This window comes from Ailuropoda melanoleuca, chromosome 7, assembly GCF_002007445.2.
Source record: "Ailuropoda melanoleuca isolate Jingjing chromosome 7, ASM200744v2, whole genome shotgun sequence".
Lineage (NCBI taxonomy): Eukaryota > Metazoa > Chordata > Mammalia > Carnivora > Ursidae > Ailuropoda > Ailuropoda melanoleuca.
This window is the reverse complement of record NC_048224.1, coordinates 54,765,808-54,782,456: the sequence shown is the minus strand read 5'-3', so window position 1 is coordinate 54,782,456 and position 16,649 is coordinate 54,765,808. Positions and strand designations below refer to the sequence as shown.

The 16,649-nt window shown below is 47.3% G+C and overlaps 1 protein-coding gene across 2 annotated transcripts in view; it reads right to left on the bottom strand.

Moving 5' to 3' along the window:
* Nucleotides 1–15,532, bottom strand: part of GPR107 (G protein-coupled receptor 107) — a 46,367-nt gene extending 30,835 nt beyond the window's left edge. For both annotated transcript variants that reach the window (XR_004626616.1, XM_034664669.1), the window contains exons 1-7: nucleotides 15,433–15,532; nucleotides 13,747–13,803; nucleotides 10,015–10,125; nucleotides 9,565–9,698; nucleotides 4,718–4,793; nucleotides 3,324–3,397; nucleotides 2,816–2,933 (exon numbers count right to left, since the gene is read on the bottom strand). Coding sequence is in view for 1 of the 2 variants with exons in the window: in XM_034664669.1 (XP_034520560.1) it covers nucleotides 2,816–2,933; nucleotides 3,324–3,397; nucleotides 4,718–4,793; nucleotides 9,565–9,698; nucleotides 10,015–10,125; nucleotides 13,747–13,803; nucleotides 15,433–15,486 (624 nt within the window). In the remaining variant the exon portion in view is untranslated. The remainder of the gene's footprint in view (nucleotides 1–2,815; nucleotides 2,934–3,323; nucleotides 3,398–4,717; nucleotides 4,794–9,564; nucleotides 9,699–10,014; nucleotides 10,126–13,746; nucleotides 13,804–15,432) is intronic.
* Between the last annotated feature and the right edge of the window lie 1,117 nt (nucleotides 15,533–16,649).

Below are 16,649 nucleotides of genomic sequence, written 5' to 3'. Positions count from 1 at the left end.
CAGAATACTCTGCTTTCCCCTCAAGGAGTGGTCTCTGTGCCCTCCTCCTGAGCTGGAGACTGCCCTGAGCAAGTGAGGTGGCAGTGAGGCCATGTGATTTCCAAGGTAGATCACACAAAGGACACCAGCTCTGGCTGGCCCTCTTGCTCAGACACACGCCTTTGGAGCCCTGAGCCCTCTTGCAGGGGATGTCTGGCTACCCCGGGGCTGCCAAGGCAGAGAGACTAGGCAGAGAAAAAGACACTGAGGGGCCCCAGCTATTCCCACCCCACCTCATCAAGTCCTCCCGGCCCAGAAGACAGAGGCAAATGAAGACTTCGAGGTAGCCCCAGCCACTGCCCGACTGCAGGAGGCCCCACGTCGGGCCTGCCCAGCACAGCCACTCCTCAATTCCTGACCCACATAAAACGTGAGAGAATATGCGGCTATTGTTGCTTTCTGTCACTGCATTTGGGGTGATTTGTGACACAGCACAGATCACCAGGACACTCTGCTTTGCTTTTTAGGCCCCAAGGCCTCAGCAGAGCCTCTCAGATGCCGAATGGGAGGCCCGCACACCCCGCTCAGCCATGATGCCCAGATTCCTCAGACCCAAGCTCTCCCTGTGCGGCTGCCACTGCGCCTCAGTCACAGCCTGAGGTACCCGAGGGCGTTATCGGAGACCAGAGCAATGACAATGGCGGGTTTTGGCCACGTGCTTGAGTGGCCACACTGCTCCTCCTAGGAGCAAACCCACCTGGGTCACCTCCACACGGGACATGGTTTAGTTCTTTCCACTGAGGCCCATCTGCGTCCACGTTCTGCTCCAACTGGCCTTGAGGGTTCAGAGCTGGTACCCGTGTGCTGTGAAAGGTCCCTGAGCCGGCAAAAGTGGGATAGCAGGATTTCACACCCGAGCTACCTCTCAGCATAATCAAGGGGACACTCTCTGGGAGATCTCCAGTAGGTGTGCATGCAGTGATTACAAGTCCACCTCGACACTCCACGAAAAGTCCAAGGTCTCAACTACTCTGCTTGCTTGCTGGAAAGGTCAGTCTATACGCTTTGACAAAGAACACAAAATCTGTTTTGCTGCTATTCAGGACGTCTCTGAGGAGAGCTTCTTTTTCTATCTAGGACCTTTTAGTGAAACTATCACAGAAGCCAGACCTCACCTGATACAAATGCAAAAATCATTCTGGAATTTCAGTCGTCCTCTGCCACACACATCCTAACCACCTGCCACTGGGACTCTCTCTAGGAAGACAAAGTGGAAACAAAGGTTTTCCCAGCTTAAGTCACTAATTCCACTTGGTCCTTACTTCACACTCTTGACAACAAGACAAAATGTTCCCTGATGTGGAACAAAGGGCCAAAAATGTTCTTGAAAGTCTGTGCGTACATTCTGGACATCTCTCACTTCTCACTCAGAAATGTGCACTGGCTCCCCGTGGCCACGAAGAAGTAGTTTCAGCTTCCGGGCTGATATTCAAGGCCTTCCCAGACTAGTCCCTATGTTTATCAACGCGTAACTTCCTTATATTCAATTTTTTCAACGTTCCGTTTCCTCAGAGCTGCCTGCCATGTAACCTTGCCTAATCTGTGCTAAAAGCCACAGTGCCAGGGGTGCAAAAGAGGGAAGCCGGGAGAGCTGTGCCCTATCACATCCCAGTCTGAGGTGGGGAAGGGAGGTTTGCCTGGAGGGATGGTGGCAGCTCTGGGGGGCAAGGGCGACGGGCAGCAGTGCAACACGGCAGGAAGAGGACGCGAGCCCTCCCTTTTGAGCAGGGAGGTGCTGGCAGGCTGCAGAACTCAGTCTGGCCGGTGTAGCGGCCGTGGGGACTCAGCAGCCAGGCCTGTAAGCTCCTCAACGTCTTTGCTCCTTCGGCGGCACCACCACCTGTTCACCGGTTCCTGCTACTGCTCTTGTGCCTGCCACGTTTCTCTCCTTAAACATCTACGCAAGGCCGTTCGCTATCTTGAAGGCTTCTAGATCATTCACATTTGGGCAACTAGTCCCTCTCCTGGGAAACCTACAGCCACTGTCTGTACCATTCATTTGGTGCTCACGTGAGTCCCTCTGTCATTAATGTGAAGGTGGCTTTGCTACGAACACCGCCAGACTGCCAATCACCAGAGTGAGCAGGCTAATCCGGATGCCCAGGGAGTTGTCCCTTTCCTTCCTTCCCCTGCCACACCTGCACTGCGCTCCCAAATGACAGCAGACGATGAGAACAACTTTTATCGAACGCATGCTCTTTGGTGGAGCAGAACAGAGCAGTCCTGCATCTCTGCTAAGCCCTCTCTGTTTACTCTGAGTTCTTTATGCCCAATCTCTGTCTCCAATAAGACTGTTACACAGTAGACAAGGTTCCTCTCCCAAGGGGCTCACAACCAGGCAAGGCTGGCCTTGGCCTCGGGTCCCAAACCATGAAGGGCTTAATAAGCAGTTGCCCTGATGTCTACTTAATAGTCTACCTGGTGAGAACTCACTGGTGTCATTCACAGCCTTACAATAATTTGCTAATTAAAACACTATATACCTGAGCTTGGCTAGAGGGCAGCCAGAGGCATGAAGGCAGGCAGTATGTTCCCTGACCTTCCAGCAGCTCTCTACTCAAGTGCAGGCATCCGTAAGCCGCTCGCCAGATGAGTGATGGCAGACAGCTCTCAGGGCAATGACCTGAGGCCTAGGTCTGCAGAATTCAGAAAGAGAACGCCAGTGGTCTGAGCGGGGGTTTCTGGGTGAGCCGACTCCCTCTGCCTGGACAGGCCCAGAGCTGGGCCTTTGAAGTGCCAGGACGCAACCAGGACACGCAGGATTAGGGCCCCTCACCTGGAGTGGGATGACTATCATGAAGATCTTTTTGTCTTTATCGGAAAGGATATGCTTAATGAAAGCCCAGCCGGTGCCGATGAGCGCAATGGTGATGAACAGGAGTGCTCCTTTCAAGCTGGAAAAGAAAAAGTTTCAGACACCAATGGTCTCTTCAGACTCTCTCTGCAAGTTCCACCGCACAGCTCATTCATGACTTCACATGCTTCTTGGAAAAGACAGGGGGCCAAATTTAGGAAACACCTCATAAGTGACCCAGCACACAAACAGTTCACCAAGCACCCCACTCCTTCCTGAGCAGCTAGTCCCCCCCATGGAGGCAACCCCCTCCCCGGAGCAGGCCAGCAGCCCCGAGTTCCCAGGACCGGACAGCCACCTGTGTGCCACGCCCCTTTGGCCTGGCAGGAACCCGGACAGGCTACCACAGGAGGGTAGCAACTGTTAACGCAAGGCAGGTCCCTTCCTACCACGGCCTCCCCAACTTCTGCACGTCCCTCTGCGTACTTACAGGTGAGTGATGTAATACACGACAGCCCAACCCTCGATCGGAAAGCCCTGCGAGGAGATGTAGTGGTAGTCGATCTGCAATGAGATGACTGCATTTCAGAAGGTCCCTCTACCACAGGGCACAGCGAAACAGGAAAGGCCGCCACAGGACCTCACAATGGGAGGAGTGTTGTCCCCTCCACCCCACGCACTAATACCTCACTTGTCAATTCACAGTTCAGCACATGGGGGCACGAACAGGGTCAGGTAGCACAAGAAACCTGCCACAAGGTTTCGACGCCACCAGCACGCAGACCAGGTCCCTCTTTTGAGGCAGGAGATTCACGCTGGCAAATGGTTCCCTGTTAATTTCTTTAAAATCCCCAAGGACCAAATGCCATAGGTCTCTTCAGTAGCCCAGCCAGGCACTTCACCTTGCACACCCCGGCTGCTTATTATAGAAGTCAGCCAGCCAGCCAGCAAAAAAATCCATGCGGAGTCACGCAGCTTCCACTGTTCTGTTTTGTTTTGTCCTTTTGAAAAAAAATCTGTACTTTCGAGCTACTTAAAGCCACCAACGCATTTTAATTAAAGAGGCAAGTTTCAGGAGCGCGCCCACAATGCTTCCTGGCAGAACTCACAAACACCGGTATCGATTTCCTCGTAGACCTTTCATTCTGTCACGAACGGCTATCTAGACACTGAAGTAACTCAAGGGTCTTGTCATTCATTATCTACAAAGTTCCAAAAAGAATCTTTTAACTTAGATCCAAATGGGAAATTATCCAAATAACTGTCACTTCCAGAGCCTGTCACTGGACACACTACTACTCCTCTGATGCCAACACTTTTAAGTGCAGGGGAGCGTGTGTCTGGAGACTGTCGCCCTCACAAGTGCAGCCGGCGGGTGCCGCGGGGCAGCTGTGACCCTCCTCCCACGGGCAGGTGCACTTCACTTTGCGTCCGGACTAAAGATTCAAAGCGTAAGCTCAGTTCACATGCCTCCATCTTTAGAGCACCGTTTTTCTCTCAAATAAGTACGCTAACACCAAGCTTCAAACCAAATCGGAACGCGGGAGAGTATTTACAAAAATCAAGTCGTGGAAACAATTCAGCAGGTGGCACTCTAATCTCGAAAAAAGACAAAGAAACAAAAAGGAATAAAAACAAATAAGGTTCTAGGAAAACTCTGGGTATGTAGGCAGTGCTAGATGACGTCTCCAGGCTCGGGTCACAGACGGAGGGTGTGATGATTTATCCCTGTGATGGCCTCTCCTACGCCAAAGGCTTCATGAGAAAAGGTCTTCTTTCATCTTGTTTCCCACTGACCTAGCTCCCCTTCCTTCCAATTTGTTTTTCCTGACTGCGCAGACACTGTACATCATTTCATAAATGACCCAAAATACTAATACATACTGCGTGGAACACCAAGGAAAGAGACTTCGTGAAAGGAAGGGCCGCCATCAACCAGTGAATTTTAAATACGTCATTCCTATAAAAACAGAGAGAAAAGAATTAAAGGACTATTCCAGGGGCTCCTGGATGGCTCAATTAAGTGTCTGCTTTCGGCTAAGGTCATAATCTCAGGGTCCTGGGACTGAGCCCCACATTGGGCTCTCTGCTCAGCAGGGAGTCTGCTTCTCCCTCAGTCTCCCTCTATGCTCCTCCCCTCTTTTTCTCTCTCAAATAAATAAATAAAATCTTAAAAAAGGGGGGAAAAAAGAGGAATATTCCATTCCTCCAAAGGACGGCTGAAGCTCCAGGCATGAGACACATTTACAAGGAAGCAGTAAATATAATCCAAGCAAACCACACACACGAAGCCCTTTGGAGGCCTAGTTTCCGCCAGCAGAAGCGGCCCCGATGGAGCCCCAGAGTCACCTCTCGTGCACAAGTCTGTGTTGTGCCTGGAGCAGCGTCAGGCACTGAAGCCAGACAGGACGAGTTCCAGCTCCTGATAAGAGGGAAATCTGCACAGCCTGCCAGCTTTGTGCCCAGAAACCACCCTGAAAAAGGCCACAGAGGCGAGAATGAGGCGGCGGGATCTATGAAACTGGAAAGAAGCCCCTGGGAGAGCAGAAGGTGCCCAGGCATGGCTGTGGGGGGTGAGGTACGGCCAGAGGGGGGCGGGCGCAGAGCCAGGCGACAGGAAGGACCGGGACCCGCCAGACAAACCAGGCCAGCGGGGGAAAGCGCCAGCTCCCACCGCCATGCCCACACACACTCATCCAACTTGGGCTGCTGCCTCCCTGGGAACTCACCTCATGAGACCCAAGACCACTTGGGAGACAAATTTAAAACTCTTAGAGTACATAAAACTTGAATAAGAGCTATGGAGGAAACTCACACTCTTAGATACCAGGACGTTCTGCAAAGCCACAGCAGTAAAACACGTGGAATGGGTACAGCATCAGACAAATAAACCCACAGAACAGAAAACTAAGAAATGGATTCCTGCGTGTGGATAGATAAGGGGGCAGCGAACTGGTAGGAACAGGATGGACTGTTTAATAACTGGCATGGGGAAAATCAGCTCAGAACTGTGTATATAGGGGTGCCTGGGTGGCACAGCGGTTGAGCGTCTGCCTTCGGCTCAGGGCGTGATCCCGGCGTTCTGGGATCGAGCCCCACATCAGGCTCCTGTGCTATGAGCCTGCTTCTTCCTCTCCCACTCCCCCTGCTTGTGTTCCCTCTCTCACTGGCTGTCTCTATCTCTGTCAAGTAAATAAATAAAATCTTTAAAAAAAAAAAAAAAAAACTGTGTATATATATACACACACAGTGTTGTGTCCCTACTTCGCATTTACATAAAGGGGGACTCCAGATGGATCCCAGTGCGAAACATAAAACACATCTTTTGTGACCTTGGCATAGGGAGAGGCTTCTTCCAAGAGGCACTGCCCAAGAGTCTAAAATTAGAGAGCTCTGACTCTTAGTATGAAAGACTTTCATTCAACAATGAATACCACAGACAAGTTTAACAGACTGGGAGAAGAGATTTGCTAAGTCGAAGCAGACAAAGGACTGATATCCAAAATATGCAAGAAACTCCTGTAAAGCGACAAGAAAATGACAGAAAACCCAACAGAAAAAGGTGCAAAGCCTAAAGGCAGTCACAAGAGGGGGAACCCAAATGATTAACAAGTCCCTAGAAAGATAGTTCACAACATCAGTATTTAGGAAAATGCAAGATAAAATGAAGTACCAGTTTACAACCATCAGACTGGCAAAAAATAAGACGTCAGGGCTGGTACACAGGGAAACAGGAGCCCTGTTGCTCCGCTGCTAGAAGCGTGCGCTGGCGCAGGCAATCTGGCAGCACTTAATGAAATTAAATAAGAATTTACCCCATACCCAGTGCACCTGTTTCTGGCCGTGTACCCCTGAGGCTGCACAGAGCCATAAGGGGACAAGGCCAGGGCAGGGGCGGGAGGTCCTGGCAACACTGTTTGGGGGGAGCCAGGGGATGGAGGCCAGGGGAGGGGTCCCTCACTAAAGGGATGCAGAAGTAGAATGTGGGGATGCACAGTACGGAGTAGCTAAAAGTGAATGAGCTAGATGGACACACAACAATGTGACTGGTCTTAAAAAAGAGACTACTGCAGGAAAAATGAGAATAGTATCTGTAGATAGTATAGTTTATACAAGTTAAAAATACAGGCAGTATCAATAAACATTAGCTATTTATAAGAATACACGCATGCCCAAGACCACCTATTACCTGCATCTGAGTAGCTCGGAAAAGCGTGAGCGAGGGGTAGGAAATGAAGGGGAAACGAAGAAGAGGGGCCTTGCACGGAATGATAAGGCGGGCATGTCACAAACTGACGCACACTCCCTTTCCGGGCTGGTTTCCTCCCTCCTACTTTCCTGTCTGGGGCCTACCTACTGGAAGGTCAAAAAAAAGGTCAAGGCCAGAGGAGTCTGCCACTCCTGAACAACAATGAGATGTACCCAGAGCACAGAACTGCCCAGGGCCGAGCCCGGTGCTCACTCACACGCCCCAGCACCCTCCGCTTGGAGTCCCATCAGCCACGGGGCAGTGATGTCTGGGATGAACACACGCTCCAAAGCCTCAGAAACCTGGCTCAAATACTGGTTCTACCCTGACAACCTAACCCCCGAGCCTCAGTAACCTCTTCTGAAAATGGGGCAACGCCTGCCTCAAGGGGCAGCTGGATGATGAGCCGAAACCACGAGCATCAAGTGCTTGATGGGGCAAGGAGGAGGCACTGAAAACCGATCGGCTGTCTTCCCCTCCCCACACTCGGGGGCCCGGGACAGAACTCAGAGAGTTGAGAGGAGCTGCATACGCACGGCAAGCAGATGTGGGTTCCACTCCCAGCTGTGGCAGGTGCCACTAACCATGTCTCTCATTTCCCCTCTCAAGACCTCCATAAGACGAGGCAAAGATCACCCAGTTCCTCCCAGCTCTAAGGGACTGTGAGCCTCAGAAATGCACGAAGCCTTGGAGTCACATCCTTTTATGTGACTCAAATTTCCAACCCAACACAACTGTCTGTGAGTCTCCTGGAAAAACATGGGGATGGGGCGGAAGGCCTCCATTATACACCCTGGTGCGTACACTACACTTCGACAAGAAGCTAGACACGTGCTGCACAAAGTAGGTCGGCCTCATTTAGCCACAGATTTAAAACTTCCCACAATTTTATGTAAGTGAACCAGTGATAATGAGCATTATTATCACTAAACACACGGAAACTAAAATACCCCTGAACACCTGCCTGGTCAACTACTTTGTATGCACCTCATATTTGCATAGCACCTGACTTGCAAAGCCCTCTACAGCACATTACCTCGGGGAGAATCGCATAACACACCCAAGGTTCCAAGACCCTTAGGAGGAAAGCAGGGCAATGACCCTGTCCCAGTTTTGTAGCTCAGGGAGTGAAGCGAGACACACAGGGGGAAGCAGTCCACGTTTATACTTGGATTTGGGCCCCTATCTCCCAGTTCTTACTCTTCTAATAAAGGCAGAAGCAAGACTTTATTTAAAAACCCTTTTATAGGGGCGCCTGGGTGGCACAGCGGTTAAGCGTCTGCCTTTGGCTCAGGGCGTGATCCCGGCGTTATGGGATCGAGCCCCACATCAGGCTCTTCGGCTATGAAGCCTGCTTCTTCCTCTCCCACTCCCCCTGCTTGTGTTCCCTCTCTCGCTGGCTGTCTCCATCTCTGTCGAATAAATAATTAAAATCTTTAAAGAAAAAACAAAAACAAAAAAAAACCTTTTTATAGCCTGAAATGGTAAGATTCTTTTTCTCTTATTAAACGCTGCCTGACAGCCTACTGCAAACATGACCACGCAGGGTCCTTCCCAAGCGAACAAGTGGCTCTTGTTCTGGTGAGCGGAGCAAATCTCGTGACAAACAGGAGCCAGCACTGCGCCTGCCCGAGCTCACCACTCCCGCGGAGCGTGTCCGCCAGAAGACCGTCAGGCCACCGGGGGCTACAGAGGTCTCAATTTCCGCCCAATGCTCCACAGAAAGAGGTATTTGGGGTGCTTAACTATTTTGTGAATTTAAATGAATCCACATTACATTTCCATATTCAAATACCATCATTTACTTAGTTTATGGGCCTTATAACAAATACTTCACACTACTCTAACTGAAAATTAGTATTTTATTCTCAGTTCTTTTTGGTGTGAAGGAGACAGATTTAAACACTCGCCCCACACACATGCAGGTGCTCCCTTCGAGAACTGAGTACATGCAGGTAAAGCTTTTTCTGGTTTCAGAAGAGAGGCCAAGAGACAGGCAGGTGGGCTTTAAGTTTTCTGCAGTGACAAGCCTCTGGAGGCCAAGACCTCTGCCCATCAGGCTCCGAGCAGACCCCTGCAGTACCGAACAGTAATGCCAGCTTTGGGCAGGCAGTGGGTCACTGTCACTAACCTCCTCTCATGAGCAAATAGCCCCTGAATGAGATCAATGAGCTCACTCTGAGTCCAGGACCGCAGTGTCTTCACTATGGAAACACTTGCTTATACATGTTGTTTTGGCTATTATTAAAATATTTGGATTTGCTTTTTAAACAAAGCAAAGGGAAGTAAACAAACACCAGGGCACGCAAAGGCTCCCCACACTGCAAGGCTTACACCGTCTCCCTGTTTCAGGGAAGATCCCCCTTGAAGAGGACAAGGTTGCTAGTGCCAATCCCTCCGAGGCTCAGAAGCCAGCAAAAGGTGAAATTATGCACCTCTCAACACACTCTAAGCTGGACGGCTCAAGAAAGTAACAACTCACCGTCGTTTTCGAAGGATGTGAATCCAGATGGTTCCAGAAAGGAAAAAGAAAAAGGCCATAGAAATGTATAATTTTGGGAGAGGGATCTCTCCTGCGGAGAGGTAGCTGTCAGGGTTCTTCTCTGTGATCTCAATCTGAAATGAACATGAAATTAATGCTTACTTTTCAGGAACTGGTCATCCCATAATCAGCAGTCTGTCACCTTAGCTGCTTCACTTGGCTAAGGAAGTATCAGGTAACAACCACATTTCTAATGCACAGGTTAAAGTGTAAAAACATCCCAAATTGCTTTATATTTTTTTGTGAATCCTCTGCAGAATGGGATTCTGGCCACATTATTCTCCTACTCTGCTTAAGTGTTGCTAAAACCTGCTCTTACAATGAAATAAATGTCTCACGTTTTACAAGGCTGACAAAATCCGTGTGGAACACCTTCCATACGGTACTCACATCAAGGCTGAAGGAAAACTTGTCGCCAGACCGCACTTCGTTCCCAGAGCATTTATGGAAATAAAGACTGTAGAGGCCTTCTTGGTCATTGGTGCTGATGTTAAAGAAAAACTGAAAGTGAAGAAGACAAAAATTGAAGAGTACCCAAATCCTCAGCTAAATGTTTCAATCTCAGAAATAGATCATGAATGCTATGGACAGAAAAAAAATACAGATTTCTTAATTTCTTTTTTTTTTTTTTAATTATTTAGATTTCTTAATTTCTTAATCAGATTCTCCCAGAGCAGAAACAGACGTTTTCAGGGTGCCTGGGTGGCTCAGCCGGTTAAGCATCTGCCTTTGGCTCAGGTCAGGACCCCAGAGTCCTGGGATTGAGCCCCACATTGGGCTCCCTGCTCAGTGGGGAACCTGCTTCTCCCTCTCCCATGCACCTCCCCTCTTCCTGCTCATGCTTGCTCTCTCAAATAAAATCTTTAAAAAAAATAAAATAAAATACACAGATGTTTTCTTGTTTTGTGATTCTGTCTCAGTATTTTGCTGTAACAATTTTCAAGGTAGCAGGAAGGGGACAGAACCGCTCAGTGAACACCTCTATGCCCACCACCGAGGTTCTATGCCCACCACGTCGCTGTCCTCGTTTTGACACAGAGCCCCCCTGCCTGCGGTGGCTTCTGCTGAGGGCTGGAGGGATAACCTACGAAGCAGGCACCTCGTTTCCAAGTCAACATATTATTTTGCTCTTTAGGTGAAAAATACTCCTGAAAACAAAGGAGGCTCCTCTGCTACTTGAAAAGGTAAAGAACCAATATTCCCTTGTTAAAATTTACTCCTGTGATTTCAGGCAACAGAGACACAGGCTACATTTTCTACATGGGCACAATTTTCTATTTCTCACGTTTCATGGGTTCAAAATGAAGTTTAATGTAAATCCAGACATTTTATATGTAAGATTAGACTAACAACTCCTTGGTCAATTCTAGAGAGCATTTTGCAAGCAGCTGAAAACATACTGCTTAGGGCTACGTAGATGATAAACTATAAAGAGACGCGAGGAACCGATGGGGACAACGTTTTTCCTAACAGCTGGGTAGGGATGTGAGGGTCACACGGGGTCTCTGGGGTGCTGGCACTGTTCGATTTCTGGTCTCCAATGACAGTTACAAAGGTTATTATCTATAATTATTTGTATCCAACATAAATATTATTCACTCTTCTGCAAGGATACTACACCATGCAGTTAAAAAGGACAGGGGAAAACAGACATCTGACAAGAAGATGGAAATAAAAGACTAAGAACATTCAAGCTGAAATTATTACTTTGTTAAACTGCGTCCTGAACTCAGCAATGTAAACCTAAGAGCGTGTGTTTTAGTCTACACAGGGAGAGCCAGAAAACGCTTCAACACATAGTAATAACTTTTAGTTCCAAAAGTAAGAATCATATGAAGTTTCTAAGAAATACGAATTTTTTAAAAAGTCAGTACAATCATCATGATTGATAAGAGCAGGTACCTGACCCTTAAAAAAACAAAATCAAACAAAAATGCATGTTTTAGAGTGGGAATGAGGGCTAACAGTCCCTTTCCTGCTTTAGGCAAATAAAATATCATCCCTGTTCTGTGGATGGAGAAGAAAAGCTCACAACGACTGCCTTGTCCAAAATTAGGATCCTGAGTAGCAGAATAGCAAGGGGTCACCTACTAACTGACTTCTTTAGGAGAAGGGAAGCCAGAGAAGGCAGACGGTCCATCCACTGCCTGTTTCCTGCGTCCTGAGAAGCCTATGCACTGCTTATCTCAACCAATGTCCTTGATCACAACACTCACTGTAACACAAAGGTTTAGCAACTGACAAACGTGTATATCCTATCATGCTTTCCTTGGTCATTTTTTTTTTTTAAAAGGCTTAAAGAAATTTCAAAAAACTTATACTGTATTAACAAGCACTTTGAAGTGAGAAAGAAAAGAGAAAAAAGTACCTTTTGTATTTTCTTAAGGAGGCGGTAAACAAAGTGATTAAACACATGGATGGGCCTTGGAGTCAGACAAACCTGGGTCTGAATCCTCCCCTTGGGCAAGTTACTTAACCTCTCTGAGCCTCAGCTTCCTCATCTGTAAAAGGGGAGTAGTAACAGTGCCTCCAGCATAGAGCTGCTGGCAGGATGAACTAAGGTAATAACAACGTGTAAGCACTCTGCACCCATTCACCCGGCTCCATCATTACTAATGGACAGCCTATTACAGTCCAGGCCCAAGATTAGGGATCTCACATACATCAAAAAGAAAACAAAACAAAAAAACAAAAACAAACAAACAAACAAAACACCTCTCCCTTATGGCTACCCTCTAAAGGGAGCCACAGAAAATAAGCGTAATAAATAAGCAGAGCACACAGCATGTTGGAAAGAAGAAGTGCTAAGGGAAAACGAGCAGGAGGAGGCAAGGGAAGGAAGCTGCATTTAAAATAGGGCGAATGGAAGAAGCTTTGCTGAGAAGATGACATTTGAGCAGAGGCTTGGAAAAGGAAGAAATTAATCACCGGCTTCTAAGGGACAAGCATTCCTGCCAGTGGGTACAGCCAGAGCAGAGCCTAAGACCTGGTCGTTTCTAGAAGCAGTGAGGTGGCCTCTGTGGCTGGAGCGGAAACAGGAGCCAAGGTCACAGAGAAGAGAGCGAGACCACATGGCCTAGTAGACCGGGAAAGGCTGGAGCTTTTGCTCTGAGGCAGATGGGAAGTTGCTGAGGGTTCAGAGCAGATGAGTATCCAGAGGCTCTCAATTAGCTATTAATACCTACGGTCACTAAATTTAAAGACCATATAAAAATTAGTTAGATAGGCAAAATAATTTATGCTGAAAGGAATCAGAACACTGGAAGCAGGGATGGGGGACCCTGAGGTGGTAAAAATATAGAGAATCTTCATAGAGAGTGGGTTACACGGGTGCGAGCATGTCAGAACTGATGGAACTGCACATTTAACACCTGCGCATTTCACTCTACGCAGATTATCCCTCAATTAATGAAAAGTGGTTAGAAAAGGGGCAGTGATTCTTACAAATTAATGATAAAACATTATTTGTATAATGCTTTCAAAGCACTTTTATATTAAAAACACGATACTTAGAACAACTCTATGAGATAGGTACCATCACTGTTCACTCTCAGATGATTAAAGAGCAAGATCCAGGAGTGAAGTGAGCTGTCTAAGGTCACCAGCTCATCAGTGGGTGCTGAGACCCTATCCAACGTCCTACCCCATCCACAGGCTCTGATGCTGCCATAAACACTCATAGGCAGTGAAGAAGGGGGCAGATGGGCAGTCAACGCTGCTGAGCCTCGGTGAACTCCTCTCTAAAATCCTACAGCATCCTAAATGATCACCAGCGTTCTTCTAGGGACAGAATTCTGTGTTTCTAGCACACTCCAAATGGGAGGCAGCACGGGATTAAAGAGACAGCGGCGTGGGGACAGCCAGGCAGATGTGGGTTGGAATGTGGACCTTGTCACTCACATTGGACATTCATAAAGTCACTCATTCTCAGAGACACGATCAGCTAAGTGGTGGGTAACAATATCCACCTTGTGGGTTTGCTATAGAGAAAGCTACCACATTCGAGTGACTGATACGTAGCATGCCTAAATTATTAATCCGAAATTCAAAATTCTTTTGCAAATTCACCCTTTTACGCTATAGAGATAAATCCTATGAAGATTACTCAGAGAGAATACATACCTGAAAAGAAACTGCCCCATCACTATTGTGAACAGAAAAGGATTTTTCTCCCATTGCCTAAAAAAACACAACAACCTGTTTTAGGATGATACTGGCAGAAAATGTACACTAATAAAAATACAAATTAAAAGAAAAGCACATCCTTTTTAAATCTTAAATCTGCTGACCTTCAAAAGCTCTCTGGAAATAAAATTCACCATCCTTTCAAGATGTTTGCAATCCCCTTTCACAGAGAATGGAATTATTCCTCACCCATTTCCTTTTCTCAGCAGTCTCTTCTGCCTCCCACTACCCCCTATTCCCTGCCCCCGCCCCCCGATCCCCCTGGAGCGTGTCTCCATTCTTCCAGCTCCAGCAGGACTACGGATGCCCACCCAGGTCACATCCCGACACTTCCCCTGGACGCCATTCCCAATTTCAAGTGATCAGCGTATTACTGCCATCAGTGCAACGGACTAAGTCTCAGCAGTGAGAAGGAATGAACTACTACTGATACACCCAACAGCACGGATGAACTCGAAAGAATTATGCTGAGTCACAGGAGACAAACAGAGCACGTACTGCAGAACGCTCTTCTACAAAGTTCTACGGTACTCATCTAGAGCGCAACTCAGTGGTTGCTTGAGGATGGGAGAAGACAAAGGGGCAGGAGGAACCTGTGGGGTGATGAATATGTTCACTTGCGTTGTGGTGGTGGCTTCGCAGGTATACAGTCAAGTCAAAACTTAGCAAACTGTCACTGGAGGGACGTGTCGTTCACTGTAGGTCATTTATTTTCAACACAGCTGTTAAAACTAAATATTGCCATTTGGATGCTCCCTCACTGAAATATGAAGATCTCCCAAACCAAAATGTTCCCAATTTTTCCTTCTGCTGTTTCTACCATCTATCTACCCTTCTACAAGACAAATAATCAAAAAAAAAACAAAAACAAAAACCAAAAAAACCTACTCCCCCCACCCCGCCACCCCACCCGCATTCCTTACTCCATATTCTGAGACTCTGCTCTAGTGCAGGTCCCTGTGGCCCTAAACCTGTACTGTCACAACCACGTTCTTCCTGGTCCTCCTAATTTCACCGTCTCCCTCTCCGAGGCTGCTCTGCGCATCACTTTCAGAACATCTGTCCCCAACACCCTCTGTAGCACAGTCCTTCCTGATCAAGAACTCCTGACGACTTCCTATTTTCTATGCAGCGATAAACACCCTCCACTGTCTGGACTTCTATTATCTCAGATCCCCCTCTCCGCTCCGCAAGCCACACCTTTTACTTCCCATAGGCCAGCACCCAGCGTTTGTCATGCTCGTTCCCACTTCCGGTCTTTGCTTATGACTTTCCTTCTTCTTCCCCAAACAAATCCACCAAACTCCAAACCCTGATGACACCTTCTTCCTGAGGGCTCCCCCGTCACTATCTGACCCTCTACTATGTAAGTGCTGTACAACTCAGAACTCACCGTGACTCCGAAATTCTTCCCATGTGGTAACATTCTCTCTCCAGACAGACAACTCCCCGTGGACTAGGCGTGTGTGTGCGTGTGTATGCATGTGTGCACCTGTATATATGTGTGTATATAAATACACCCACACTCACACTCCTATCCCCACATGTATACATTCACATATGTATCCACACACATACATATGCACATATATGTCCAGGAAAGCTGAGCACAGTGGTTCTTACCTTTGAATCTACTGTACTTCTTTTAGGTTTTCCACTGTCTAGAAGCAGAAACATTTAAAAGATATTATTGCGTGATTCAGCTGTATATGCACTACGGCATCGTTACGAGGCTCTAGCTTGTCTAATAGCAAATAATCCCAATAAACAAAAGGTGTGGCCGGATGCTACCTCGCAGACAGACATCTCCTCAGATTCCAAAACAATTCTCGAGCCGCAGAAGCAGCGAACTGGAGCTTGATGCATTACCAATGCTCTCTGATGAAGGATAATATTTAGTACGACAGGGAAACCGGCTCAGAACAATCTAGCGTATGTTCCTGCCAGCGGTGCCACATGGAGTGACTGGCCTCATTTTCTACGTTATCACACGTGAAAACACACCACTGTTTTAAAATACATATGTGACATTTATTTACACACATGGAAAAATTAATAGCAAAAAATATTAGCACAATTCATGCTTTTTCCCCCCACAGCAAGGTGTGTTAAGACTGCTGATGGCTACTTCCATGGAACAGAGAGGGCACGCGTGCCTTATTTTCATCTAAGGTACCCTTCCCGGGGAAGACAGGATTTCAAGCTCCCTGCAGGGAGAGAGTTTCAGAATAAAAGAAGGCAAAGAATACTTTCCGTGCCGGGCATGTACATGTGAACAAGAAAGGAATGGTGTGCACACACTAAGCTACACCATTACAACAAACATAAGATTTCTGTATGTCTTTTCATTTGGGTTAGAGTTTGACAAGCTGAGAAAAAAATGTGTAAATAATACAACAAATAGTAAGTTCTCTCTAAAGAACGAAACTGACAGTTAATAAAAGAAGCAATAAATATAAACCGGTTAATCAGTACCTGGAGAAAAAGCGCAGCCTCCGTAGTCAGAGTGAATACAAAACCAAGAATATCCTTTTTGTCTTTTGCTTTGCGATTAACACAAACACGTAAACCCAATCTTGGCTAGGACATGGTAATGTGGACACTACTCCTACATATTTCCCAAAAGGAGCATCAATTCATATAACACATCTGGAAAGGAACTGAACATATCTACCAATATGCTCCAAAGTATTCACATCCTTTGCACCAAATATTCCAATTCTGGGAATCCATCCTAAAGAAAGTTCTGATCAAAGTTCTACAAATAAAGAACTCCCAATGCAGCAACATTTATAATAGCAGACTGTGGAAATACGTCTCCTTAAGGGGAAAGCCTAAGC